Below are 13,630 nucleotides of genomic sequence, written 5' to 3'. Positions count from 1 at the left end.
ATAATTTTGGCCAGTGCATTTTTGGGTTTCTGTGTGGGGTTGTATCAGATCTGACTTTTCTTCTGGGTGTGTGTGTGTGTTTGTGTGTGTGTGTGTTGTTCCAATGCATACCAAATAAATTAACATGTGTGCACCAAAACATTTGCAACTGCAACAATTTTCTGAGAGAACAGTTGCATTTTCTGACAAAATTGCAAGGGTGCCAATATTTTTGGCCATGACTGTACATTCTGTCATAGTGCATGACTTTCAACCTACAAGTCTCCATCTTAAGACACACACACATACACACTGCAGAATCAGGTGCTAGAAAACTGAGAGGTAGTGTAGCCTGGATTATTGCAGACTGCAGACTGTGGACCTCATTTTGGAGTGTTAACAGAAAAAGAGCAATGCTATTATTAAGGCAATTTTACATGGAGAGAGGAGTGCTGGATCTAAGGTCTCCTCTCTTCGTTTCCAAATAATATAATTTATTCTTTCACTTCATCTTATTATTCTCATTATTCTGAACATCAATACCCAGCCAAAGTCCTGCACAGACAGAAATGTTGTTCAGGAACCCCAGGCAAACATGATCTGGGCTGCTAATACAACAACTGGTTGATTCTTGGAAGTAGGTTATGTGTTTCCCTCCCCTCAATGCCTGGCCATTTGTAAAAAGCAATACATTATATATGCAACTGTGGGGGCGCTGCTATCCCTACCCATGGCAGCAGCAGTGGGGAGGGTAACCTCAGTCATGGTTTCCATGAAATCCTGGAATCTGTCAGAACTACTTGAAGTAGATTTTAGGGAAATTGGGTACAAAGTATTGATGGGTGCCAGTTTTAGCCCATTCCCACAGTCCACTGGGGGAGTGATTCTCCATCACTAGCTCCCACTAAGTCTACTCTCGACCCTGGGTTTCAGTCACTGGGGTCTGTTGGCTCCCAGTCTGGGTGTGTGTGTGTGTGAGAGAGATACTGAGTCTTCCACACAACTCTGAGCCATGCCACACCGTTTAATTTACAATGCTGGCTGCTCACCAACAGGGTCAGGTCTGAAGCTCCTCCTGATGCCATCTCTGGCACTCCTTTTGGTGTTCATGCCTCCAAGCAGCGTCTGGTGAGTCAGAGTAAGGAACAGATGCCCCAAACTTTTTGACACCGCAGACTGGTTGGGGGAGGATGGAGTACGTGTGCAGGGAAGGTGCCCCCCCATTCATGTGCGAAGGGGCAGGGTGCAGTCATGCAGGTGGGTGCACACTTGTGTGCATGTGTGAAGAGGCGGGGGTGCTTGCGGGTGCATGTGTGCACTCACGGACATGCATGAAGGGGCGGGGGCACACTCGCATGCATGCACGAAGGCACTGTGCCAGGGGGAGTGCGTGCAGGGGGTGGGAGGTCTGTCTCTGCAGCCCGATCTGGCCCAGGCCATGGGCCGGTACCGGGCCGTGGACCAGGGGTTGGGGACCCCTGCCCTAGTGGATATTTGGTTCTTCATGGAGCTGGTGATGATGGAGGTGATGCTGGTGAGCTGAAGGTAAGAGCTCCCCCTTTTTGTCCTCTTCCTTTGGCCAGTGGAACCTCTACCCTGACCCCAGTCTAGGGTTTCTGGATATACCGTATGTGTACTCAACATTCCTGGTGACACAGAAAACAGGATCTAGCTCTTCCTTGCCTCTCCCCAATCCTCACCATCTGAGTCCATCGAGTCCTCCATGTAGGAGTCTGAGCCTGTTTCCCACTCTTCCTCCTTTGCCTCATCTCCAATCCCCCAGTTTCAGTCTCCACTTCTTGCCTAGGTAGCCTGCACCATCTCTCCCCTCCTTTTCCCCACCTCTGCACCCTTCCAGGGCCCAGGAGCTGTAGTTTCTGCTGGGGCAGAGGGCAAGGGCAAACAGCCTGTTAAGAGCATCTGTAGCAAACCCCTCACAATGCTCCACAAGTATTCTGAGATTCTGCTTTTTGGTACAAGTGACCCATATTTTACAAACTCTGCATATCAACACAGATTCACTTCCTCTTCTTACCCCCTTTGCAATGTATCCATGACCAGTGTGATAATCGCAGCCTTGCAGCTTGATACCAGGTCATTATCCTTCAGTACACTCATATATTACTTTTTATTACAATATTATAAGTTATATCTAATAAGACCAGTCTGTTTTTATACCTTATTTCCCTGAAAAGTTTCATTTGAGAAGTGTATCTGAAAAATTTAAACCTGACTGAATGTATAGACGTGTTGCTGAATATATGGAAAGAAATGAAATAGTTAATAGCAAAGTTAAAAGTTACAGCTCTGGAAAACAAAAATAACTCTGTTACCTCTAAAAGCCTTTTCTAATGCACTTAAAAATACATACCTTTTGCTTTAGTAATGAGTTTTAGTCTAGAAGATATACTGGTTGAAATCCTGTTGCACAACTACACTGGCTGTAAATTGTGATGATGTCATCACCTGCGCGCATTATGCTTTATTTTAATTTAAAACTTCCTTTATGTAGCCCTCTTCAGGTTCCAAGTCTCTCTAAGGACTTTTTTTTGCCTGGGAAAGCCTTTGGGAGGAAGCTTTTAATAGTCAAAAAACACTACTGCATTGCATGCAGTGGACCCCAATCCAGTGGTTGAGTCCCTGCTAGGAGTTTTCTAATATTAAGGACTGCCTCCCTGATCCTGATGTTTCCAAAAGCTTCCTCAGGGCAAAAAGGAAGCCTCGGAACCTGAAATGGGGGAAGGGAATAGGAAGCTTTAAATTAAAATAAAAATGAACCTCACCAGGTGATGACATTATCACCATTTTTGTGGTGTAGTTGAGCCAACTGGATTTCATCCTGAGTCTATCTGATTTAGCCAACTTGACATGTCGCAAAATTGTCATATTTGCAAGTGTAAAATGGTAAAAATATTTGAATGTTTAAAAAGTACAGTATATAGTCCTGATAGCCATTATGTTGTAAAATTCACAGTTTAAAAAAAATTGAAAGGATTTTACTATATGGTCCACTAGATGGCAATACAGAATTACAAGTGACAAACACTTCTGCTTTATTGACCTATTAAGTGAATCACCAGATTCAGATATTGACCAAATCACGTGGTCAGCAGGATGCTATCTGTGCAAGTAACTTCAAAATCCATCTGCCCATGTACCAATTTGCCATCTCAGTAGAGCTGTTTACATGAGAGGAATATTACGACTACAAGCCAGCAAATACAGTTGACTGCTGTCAGTGGAAGTTGGGAGGTATGACGAGAATATGCATAATTGTATAGAAAAATTAAACAAGCACTTTGCCATGTAAACAAATTAGTATATAAATAAACTAGATTTGCCAACTGGGAGAAGTAAAAGCAAATAAGATAAAAATTATAAAAGATGGGGAGATAAATGCTCTGCTGGAAGAACAGTTTTTTATGATTCTGAATGATATGATAATAACACCTGCTTATTGCTCTAGAAACTAAGAAACTCAAATAGGTATGGCTTCAATGATTCTTAGCAAAGATGCACATGAACAGTGGATCGGCGGTTTGGCCCAGTTGCCTGCACAGGTGTTCCACAGGTGCTGTATAGTTCATTCTCCCACCTTCTCCAGAAGATCACCCACTCACCGGCAGCAATACACTTTCCTCCTCTGCCTGTAGTGGGGGATCACCCACTCAGAGGCAGCACCATGCGCTTCCCTCTTGTGTCTCCCCCAGTGGCCACCCACTCAGATGAGCAGGCGGGGCAGGGAAACGTGCAGTGCCTGTGGAACACCTGTGCAGATGCTGAATCAGGGCCATTTCTACTATTAAAGCTTTGCAACTTCATTGTTTGGTATTTCATACTGTACTTCATTTCTGAATAATAACTGGATAGAAGTGCTATTACATATATACTTTTTTGTTCAATATATGGTTGTTCAATGAAAATAGGAAAATGCATAACTCTTAGAACTGCTGGATAGCTCAGTGGATTAGATAGCAGAGCCAGAGGATGAGAGTTCAATTCCCCACTGTGGTTCCCTGATAGGGGCAGGACCTGATGATCCATACGGTCTCTTTCAGCTCTGCAGTTCCAAGATGATGATTATGATTAAAAGGTGAAACGCAACTCAGTATCACCCTGAATAGCGACATGTCAGTTATGATGAGCACGGACTTCTATTACCTGGAATTTTATAAAAATTTTATAGACCTTTTAGTCTCTAGTTCAAACAACAGAAAAATATATTTTCAATAAGACCGCTTTGCCACACTTCTCCAGACTATGTTAAGAAGACGTTAAGTGCCTCATAGCTTGCCTCTAAGCATCTGGCTGCCTAATAAAATTGCTTACTTGATACCACATATGGCATGATGTTCCCCTAACTGATTCCTCCAATAATGTCTCAGTACTAAATTACAGTAACATGCGCTTTGTTTTGCAAATGGACACACTGAATCAATGCTAGTGAAAATATTGGCTTCCATTTTGGAAGTAGTTCAACAGAAAAGTTAGGCAATTAGAGCAGGAGGATGGCTGATGCTTGTGGTTTTCTATTTGTAACACTCTTCCTGTCCCCCTCCCCACCAATATCAATAGTCAAACTAGTAAATACGATGTAAAGATCACACATGCTTAGATGTACTGTCTGGAGCATTCCAACACTAAGGTTTATGTGTTTTTGTGCAGAGGGTGCCATTGGGTAGAATTGTGCTGTATCTGGGAGGCAGTGGAAGATAGGAGGGCCAGGCATACTCTGGTCCATGAGGTCACGAAGAGTCGGACACGACTTAACGACTAAACAACAACAACAAAGTGCTGTATCTGTATTTTCAGAAATCAATGCTCCAAATGAGAGAATCAATAAGTGCTTTAGCATTCTCCTATTTATGAGTTTCTTTTTAATTGAAATATAACCTCCTGATTGCATGACAAACAATGGCATCCTTTTCCTAGGAATACACAAAAAGCAATAGTAATGAAAAAAAAATTGAAAGACACAGAACTGACAAATATTGTACAATATAGGCCAATTACAAAAGAAGAAAACCGAACAGAATACTGTACAAAGAATACTTAAAAACTTCAAGACAGTTCAAACAAACACCTGTGAGATGGCTAATCTTCTTGCTTTTGTCACCTCAGTCTGCAAGCAAGAACTCCCACTACCCACATGTATAGAGAGTGCAATAGAATGAGCAAATGAAACAACAGAATTAAAAAACAGAAATCAAAAATGATCAACAGAAAAAATTAACATTATTTCTGTAAGGAGAGTTCTTTTGTGCTGCTATGGGATCCACTAGAGATTTGTTCCTTTTACAAAGTGAACATACCCTAAAACTATCTGCTGAGCAAAAGGGGAAAAAAAGAAAAAGAAAAAAGTTTCAGAGAGATACAAGCAGCAACACAACTTACAGTCTGAAGAAACCAATGTCCATGTCTTCTTCTGGGATACATCTCTCAATATGAAGAGAAACCAGTTCTCATATTTTAGACTCTGAGCAAGAAAAAAATATGCATCAGGTAATCTCCATTTTTCCAGGTTATGTTTAGTTTCATAACCACCTCTTTGCACATCGGCTAGACAGCTAAGAATTCACTCTTAGCCCTGCTTTTAGTAACTCCTTATTTGTCTTGTCCCTGATCATATTCAGCCATAGCTAAACTTCTTCAGATCTTTCCTACCACAGGCAAGCAAACCAATACAAACACAAAGCACATCATACAGTGGAAGGGCATGATGTCAAGGAAAGCTGATCTAGAGTGTTTCTGGATCAATTAGGGAACATTTTCTTTTACAAACGAAAGTTGCCCCCATATATAAAGAAGAACATTCAAACACAGCAAAAACTGAAAACAAACAAAACACAGTATTCTTTCAACAGGAATTAATTCAGAAGCTGCCCTTAATAATCAACATTGTACCCATAATTATTACAATGCAACCCCGTAAGCACTTGGTTGAAAGAAAACCCAGTTGAACAAATTAAGGTTTACTTCTGAGTGCACATAAATAGCATTGCACTGTCAGTCTTGTTCCTTGTGGCAAGCTCTTTGTCCTAGAAAGCTGAAATGAGAAGATTGCCCTTGAATTGTAGGCATTTCCAGACAAAATTTGCATCAAAGTCCTTGCAGGCCACATTCTTCACAGTGGGCCAAAATAATCCCAGCAGACAGGAGACTGTATTAGAAGTGGAACTGAGTTAAACAATAAAGGATGTGTGACTGCAGATGCATGCCTAACATCTTTCACATCTTTGCAAACTAACTTTCTTTCCTTTGGCAAACAAATAAAGGAGGCACAGGAAGAAACAATGAGCATTTGATTGGTCCTCAGAAGGAAACAGAAGATTCTATTTGTATATCATTTCTCCAAATACATCAGACAGGTCTTCAGAGGGATCATGCGTCTCTGGTGTATAAATGTCTGACTGCTTCCTAACTGTGAAGCTGCCTATTTCATGGGTGTTGGAGGGAGGGAAAGATTGGTCTCCACCTCACAATTGGCTGCATCACTGCTTTTTAAAAATGTGATTCTATGAATGTTTAAGAATTCAGAACTCATATTTTGAAAACTTCTCCTTCAGCAAATATAAACAGGTACAATTTATTTAGTTAGAAACTTCTCATCCATTTTTTCATTCATTTTGATACTCAGGGTAGTGCAGCAGAGCCTCCCAGGTGATTCCATTTAGGCAACTATCAGTCTCAGACCTGCTTAGCTTCAGCAAGGTGGCTTCATGACTATTCCAAATATTCTCTTAGAAACATTAAGTTTTTTCCTGTACCTTTATTAAATTCAGTACTTCAGTCTGAAATTCCAGTTAAAAATACTACTAGGTAGGTCTCCATAATATAGCAAATATACAGAAGGCAACTGACTTACCTACTGTAGTGCAGAAAAAAAAATCAACATACGTGGTTTCTGAAATAAGAGTCCAAATGTATTCCTAAATGAATTATATAATCTATTCCTGACGCACCCTAGTAGTTTTTATTATTTTTGCTCTTGGCTCTGTTGCATATCAACTTTTTCTTAAAACTTGGTATTAAAGGATTTGTTTTATCCCAGTATTGATCAGACAACTGGCTGTACAATTTGATGATGTGCTTTTTATTCCTCACCGGGAGAAAAACAGCTCACTCTTTTACTGTCTTTCTAAAATTAAGCTTTGAGGAAAGTATTTTATTTAAGAAAAAAAAAAAAACAGATGTATACCAGAATATCCAGAAAGAAATTGCCTGGCTCTAAACTCAGAATTCTGACACAAAAGGGAAAAAAAATTAACAGATGTTCCGCAATGCCAGTACACAGTATCTATTAGCAAAATAATGGCATTAAACCAACGGGAGGTAAGGACGAAAAGCTCAATAACGTCAAAAAAAGTGGTCAAAAGTCTTTGCTTCTTTGGGAGAACTAACCTTCTAAGATTGATGGCATTCAGAGATCCCTAACGAGCACCAAGGAAGGAGAGCCTCGCGAAGTTCCTAATTTGAGGAACAGAAGCCACCCCAAACCTCACACTGTTGGTGGTGGTAGGAGGGGAACGATGCTATTACGGGCAAAGGGCTCCGCGAGTCCATTCACGTCAGTCCATGTGCTCTTATAATATACCTCCGCAGGAGGGGGGAAGGAACACGGCGAGAGACACTCTGAAGGTCTGACTCTTCACGGCAGAGCCGCCAGTCAGCCAACCTTGACCCCCGTCCCACACAAACCCCGGGGCGGAAAAAAATAACACGAAGTGCAGCACCTCTCTAGCAATGAGTTTCGTTAAAGAGGTGTGCCCTTATTAAGAACAGCGGCAGCATCAATAAGAATAAGAATAATGGGTCAGCCTTGCTTCCTAGGAGGCTGTCGACTCGGACATGAATTACTTGTGAAGGTCCTCCAAGGGGGTCTTACCTCAGTCCCGCTGGCACCGCGCCTGCCACTTCCAAACGGAGAAACCTGGTACAAAGCACGCCCTGGCTCCAGAAATGCGCGCGGAGGGAGGGAAGGAGGGCCGGCTGGGCTCTGGGCGGAGTTCGGAGGTCGGGCAAGTAAGCCGGAGCTCACTGAGGCGCGCTGGTGGTGTTGCTGGAAGGTCTGACCACTTTGCCATAAGCTTTGTCTTGGCTGTTAGGCTAAAGCGGAAGGGGTTTTTTTCCCCTCCCAAAACTTTCCTCTTTTCTGTCCTTTAAAAAAAATACGTTCTGTTTTTAACACTTCTAACGGTCCAGTGCAGGAAGCAAGGAAAAAACAGAATAAAAATTAAATCCGGATTTTATGGCCCTTGACCTACCAGTGGTATTTCATGGTATCTTAATGTGCACGCTGCCTTAAAATACCGGCGATGGTTGAAGAAAATGATCCGGCTTGCAAGGGAGGCTGCGGTTGTTCTCCAAAACTTGGCGCGCTCACTCGCCCCTTCGGTTGGCCCACCACAACGCTGGGAAGATCTCGCGCGCTCTTGCTGCCGGCTACCCGGAGCTATTAATGGCGCTTCTCCAAGGAAGGCAATAAGTTACTTCTGTAAAAAAAAAATTTTTTTGGATGGGGTGGATTTGAGCGGGGCCTGTCCTGGTGTAGGTAGGTTGCCTGAATAGTGCGGCTTAAGAGCACACGAAAAATCAAAAGGACTGGGAAGGGCAGAGATGAAAGAATTAGAAAAAAAGTCAAGTGTAAGAATGTCAGTATAGAAATAGATAAAAGATGGAGCTGTGTGCCCTCCCATAAACTTTGTGCCACCCTAAATCTTTTACTTTTCTTATCCTGGAGAATGAGGTGGCATTGAACGGCACCTGTCTCTATCTGTCACTTGGGGGGGGGGTTAGGAGGTTTTGGACATGTGCTCAGATTAAAAATAAGTACAATTAATGCCTGGGATTCAAACCCAGGCCTTCTGAGTCCTAGTCTGTCACTCTACTGATTACACCACATTAGGTTTCGACAGAAATCATCATGTTCCTTCAAGTCAATTCTGACTTATGGTAACCCTTTTCAGGGTTTTCTAAGTAGAGAATACTCAGAGGTGGTTTACCATCCCCTGCTTCTGGGGGCACCCTGGGATTGTGCAGCTCGCCCAAGGCCAAACAGGCTGGCTCTACTCACAAGAGGCACAGTGGGGAATTGAACTCCCAACCTCTGGCTCTGCAGCCAGATACTGTACCTCAATCACTGAGATATCTGGCTGCAGAGCCACAGTTTGGGAGTCTGATTTCCCATTGTACCTCCCACAAGTAGAGCCAGCCTGTGTTGCACTAGGCAACCTGCACAGTCCCAGGGTACCCTGAAGAAGGGAATGGTAAACTGCTTCTGAATATTTTCTATCTAGAAAACCCTGAAAACAGTCACATTAAGTCAGATTTGACCTGACAGCACATCAGCATCATGTTTGGTTGTTCAAACAACCTTATGTCAAACCAGTTTGTTTTAACTAACACTCCTCTAGAGATGGGAAACCTGGAGAGGATGAGGAGAAACTATGAGATCCAGTAAGTTCTACACTCCATTCTGGTGTCTACTGTCTTGTAGTGCTTGTTTAAATCTTAAAGGAACTACATTTAACCTAGTTCCTCTTTTCCATGCCCCTTGTCTCCAAATTCACCACTTCCTCTTCTTGTTATGCAGGCTGTGTTCCTTAAGTCTTTCCCTTTCAAGCCCAAAACATCAAACTAAACTAAAGATCTGCATCCCATCATGTTGTATAGAAAGCTCTCTGTTTCTCACTATAAGACCTAAACATTTACTCACTGAATTATTGGGAAATGAACTACTGCTTTAGTTGATACATTAGGAGCAATTCATATGTTAATTGTACATGTAGCGTATGGTTGCCACTTCCTGTAGCTGAAGTCCATGCCATGCCCCAAGCTTTTGATTCTCATGGCATAGATGAATTATATCAGTGGTCCCCAACCTTTTCTAAACTGCAGACTGGTGGAGCGGGCTAGGTCCATGCACGGGGGGATGGGGCGCGCTCATGAGTGGGCAGGGCACATTTGCACGCATGCACGGATGGGCAGGGGTGCTCGCGGGTGGCGGAGCACCTGTGTGTGTGGGTGAGAGGGCCATGCGTGCAGATGGGGTGCATGGGGGGAGTGCGTGCGGGGGGGGAGATCCGCAGCCCAGTCCTGCCATGGCCACGGACCAGTACGGGACTGCAGACCAGGGGTTGGGGACCACTGAATTATATAAGAAGTTCTATAACTTGGAAAAGTTGATTTTTGGGGAACCATAGCTCCAAGAATACTATGGGCATGTTAGCTGGGGGATTAAGGGAGTTATTGGGTTCTTTTTAAGAAGAAAGGTGGGATAAAAATTTTGTAAATAAATAAGTAAATAAATAAGTAACATTTCTAAGCTGTGGGAAATTCCTCATAGTGCAGTGGTTTAACTGCAGTCAAGGTTCTGCTCATGACCTGAGTCAGATCCCAACTCAGTTGCTGGTTCAAGGTTGATTCAGCCTTCCACAGTTGGTCAATTGAGTACCCAGCTCCCTGGGGGGAACAGGAGGAGGAATGTGTAGGCAGCATAATTACTGTAAATTGTAAATTACCCAGAGAATGCTTTAAGCACTATGGGGCAGTATATACGGTATGCCACACTCTTTGCTTTACATGAACATTACACCTCAGAGGTCCTGATGTTCCATCTCACAAGCGCCAGTGATTTATAACAGGGGTCTCAAACATGCGGCCCGGGGGCCATTTGCGGCCTGCCAGATGATACTTTGTGGCCCCCGCCTTGCCTGCCCCCCCGAAGCACCCACACAGCCTCTGCTGTCAAGAGTTAAAAAAAACACCTCACTCGCTTCTTGCACCCTCTATCCAGAACTGCAGCCTACCAGCCAGCCTGCCTGTCTGCCAGTTGGCAGGCTGCAGTTCCGGATGGAGGGTGCAATAGGCGCTATCTTGGAGGAGAGCCGGCAAGTGAGGCGTGCTGCCAGCCCTTTTCCTCGAGCCACTGCCAAGCGATGCCTGAGAGTGGAGCTCGCTCCTGCCGTCCTCGAAGAGCGCCTCCAAGCCGCCAACAGCAGCTGCCGCCGTCACCGCCTCTTCCAGGGAAACGGCTCTCTGTCTCTCTTTCTCTCTCGGCACCCCAGCACCAGCCCGGCCAGCGGCCGCCTCAGCGCCTGGCAGTGCTTCCTCCTCCTCTTCATCCTGCTTCAGCCGCCTCGGCTCTGGAGGCTGCCTGGGCTCTCCTTGCAAAGTTTGCTCCTCTGTCGTGGTGGGGGTAGCTGCTGCTGCTGAGTGTGCCTTTTTTGAGGGGAGCCCTCAGAGGAAGGTTGCTGGACCTCAGTGTGTGTTTGTGTGCGTGCGCACCCATGTACCTGTGGGGAGGCCCGCCCCATTCTGTTTAATTTTGTGGGTACCGGTGGGGACTTTTCTCCTTTGGCAAGGCGAATTCTGTCAGGTTTTTTTTATGTCGTGCCCTCCTCCCCCTGGCTAGGCGGTCGCCGGCGCTCCCTTCCTTCTCCACTTCTTCATCCTGCTGGTGGTGGTGATGGTAGTGAACAAGGAGCTGGAGGGGGCCGTGGCCAGCGACGAGGGCTCGTGCACCCCTCCTTCTCCTCGAAGCCCCAGCTGGGCTAAGGAAACTCCTGGGCGGCTTCCTTGGGCTCTTGCTTCGCTTGGTGGAAAATCTGATGCAGCCGAGCCTCACCCAGACTCTGCCTCCAGCGGCCCCCAGGTAAATTGAGTTTGAGACCCCTGATTTATAACTATCCAGTCTTTTCCCAACATTTTTTCATTGGAACAACAGTATGATAAATTTTGATTGGTAATGCTAGAAGCAGATTGTATAGAATTTACAGAGACTAGGACCCTTTCCAAAGCTTACAGTTTTCCTGCTAAACAAGCGTAACTGTTAGTACCACTTCTGAAAGTTCAAATTACAATACAAATGGCTGGCCAGAATAATTTTTTCCCAGGGTTTGCAATTGCTGCATTTCAGTTTATGCAGAGTAGACTTGGTAACTGATATCTTAAATTTCAGGAATAGCTTTCAAGGAACAAATCTCTTCTATCTATATTTATACTCTATTTCCATAAGTAAACAAGTTTCACCACACTTCCGGGTTGCTGTGGTGGCTAACTTCTTTATTCAGAATTTACATCCTTTGAATAATTATCTTATTTCCAGAACATTGTGACTCTGTGCTATATTTTCCACGGGCTAGTCTCATACATTTTCTTGCAACCACAACACCTTTGTCTTCTTTGTTGTTGTTTTTAAATTAGCAGGTTGCTTTACTTATATCTGTGAAGATTCTTAGTCACCCAGGTGAGGTTATCTGGAAGTTGAGTCATGGCAACTGGATTTCTTATTAGGTTGAAATGTTTCGCTACTCATCCAAGTATCTTCTTGGGGAGTCAGAGGGGAGTTGGTAGGAGATTCCTAATATATCCTTCAGGTTGGTTTCACTTTCCCCTGGTCTGAATAGGCTCCTTAGATGGTCAAAAGACTGGGAGTGAGTGAAAATCCCACTTCTGCAATCCTTCTCCACCCATTGCCATAGGTTGTTAGTCATTCTGGTGGGTGTGGTCCTGATCTTTCTGGGGAGGGATGAAAGGATAGCATGATAAATAGGAGTGTCCTTTGTCCTTCAAATGAAGGAACACTGCTGACTGTGGTCCTGAGCTGTTGTCCCTTCTGTTTAGTGGCTGTTTGGTTTCTCCAACATAGAGCTCTAAACACTTCTCTTTGCATTCTCGAAGGTTTTGATAGCTGGGATCTGATGGTTGTTGTAGGTTTTTCAGGCTGTCTGGCCGTGTTCTGGAGGTTTTCTTCCTAATGTTTCGCCAGTCTCTGTGGCTGGCACCTTCAGAGGACAGGAATTTGAATTCTGTCTGTGTTCTGGTGTAGTGTGTGGGATAGTTGAGTATTTGTAGCTCTGGGATCAGCTTTTTGTCCTTTTAAGGAGATTGGGTGATTATGGTGATCAGGGTGGTTTTGGTTACTGGTGTATTGTTGTGATAAGGGGGGAGATGATCTGTCACTATGATTGTTGGGCATCGTTAGCTAGTCTTTTGTGTGCAGTGATCACCAGTCCTTGTGGCTGGGTAGATTTTGATGACCTTTTTGCGGACCTTTTGTATTTTTCAGTGCTGGCTTTGTTGAGTTTTAGACTTTCTTATTTTTTGTTGAAGCTTTGCTGGTGTTTGTGGATTTCAGTGGCTTCCCTGTGTAGTCTAACATAATGATTACTGGTGTTGTCCAGTTGTGAAGGAGGCACTGGTGTTAGTGAGCAGTCCCTGATAAATAAAGCTAATACAGATGCTAAAAATGCAAGGAAGGTGAAGAAGAACTACAGAAAGCAGGGTAGACCGTTGTGTCAAAGGTGGGAGAAATTGAATCAAAAGAAAAGGCGGGAAAGACAGAAGTTTTTTTAGTAGAAGAGGGTAAGACAGGAAGGGAGCAAGAGTTGACAGTCTGGGAGGAGGATATAAATGAGGAGGGAGTCCGATGGTTCGGTTCAGTGATAGAGGAGTATGAGAGAAAAAGGGCAGAGGCTCGCAAGAAAGCTTTTGAAAATATACGCCAGCAGGGACTTCTGAGGGATTTTCACAACTTGAGAGTCGGAGGACTCTTACCAGAACCGGGTGCGTGAGAGAAGCCGATCCAGTATATCACCAAGGAGTGGACAGTGATCATGGCGCCAAGAGAACTAGAACTACAATGGGCGAA

General features: G+C 44.1%; 1 protein-coding gene across 19 annotated transcripts in view; it reads right to left on the bottom strand.

Annotated features, from left to right (window-relative positions):
* The window catches only part of LOC110080559 (uncharacterized), a 44,177-nt gene extending 36,175 nt beyond the window's left edge, over positions 1-8,002 (bottom strand). For 12 of the 19 annotated variants that reach the window (XM_020796569.3, XM_072997367.2, XM_020796606.3 and 9 more), the window contains exons 1-2: positions 7,865-8,002; positions 5,374-5,455 (exon numbers count right to left, since the gene is read on the bottom strand). In XM_020796569.3, the coding sequence (XP_020652228.3) occupies positions 5,374-5,415 (42 nt within the window). In that variant the 5' untranslated portion in view covers positions 5,416-5,455; positions 7,865-8,002. Of the gene's footprint in view, positions 1-5,373; positions 5,456-5,955; positions 6,228-7,380; positions 7,695-7,864 lie in introns of those variants that run through there. The other 7 variants (XM_078393121.1, XM_078393129.1, XM_078393122.1 and 4 more) reach the window with 4 other exon arrangements.
* Between the last annotated feature and the right edge of the window lie 5,628 nt (positions 8,003-13,630).

The sequence above is a fragment of the Pogona vitticeps genome, chromosome 4 (genome assembly GCF_051106095.1).
Source record: "Pogona vitticeps strain Pit_001003342236 chromosome 4, PviZW2.1, whole genome shotgun sequence".
Taxonomy (NCBI): Eukaryota; Metazoa; Chordata; class Lepidosauria; order Squamata; family Agamidae; genus Pogona; species Pogona vitticeps.
This window is presented reverse-complemented; position numbering and strand designations above follow the sequence as displayed.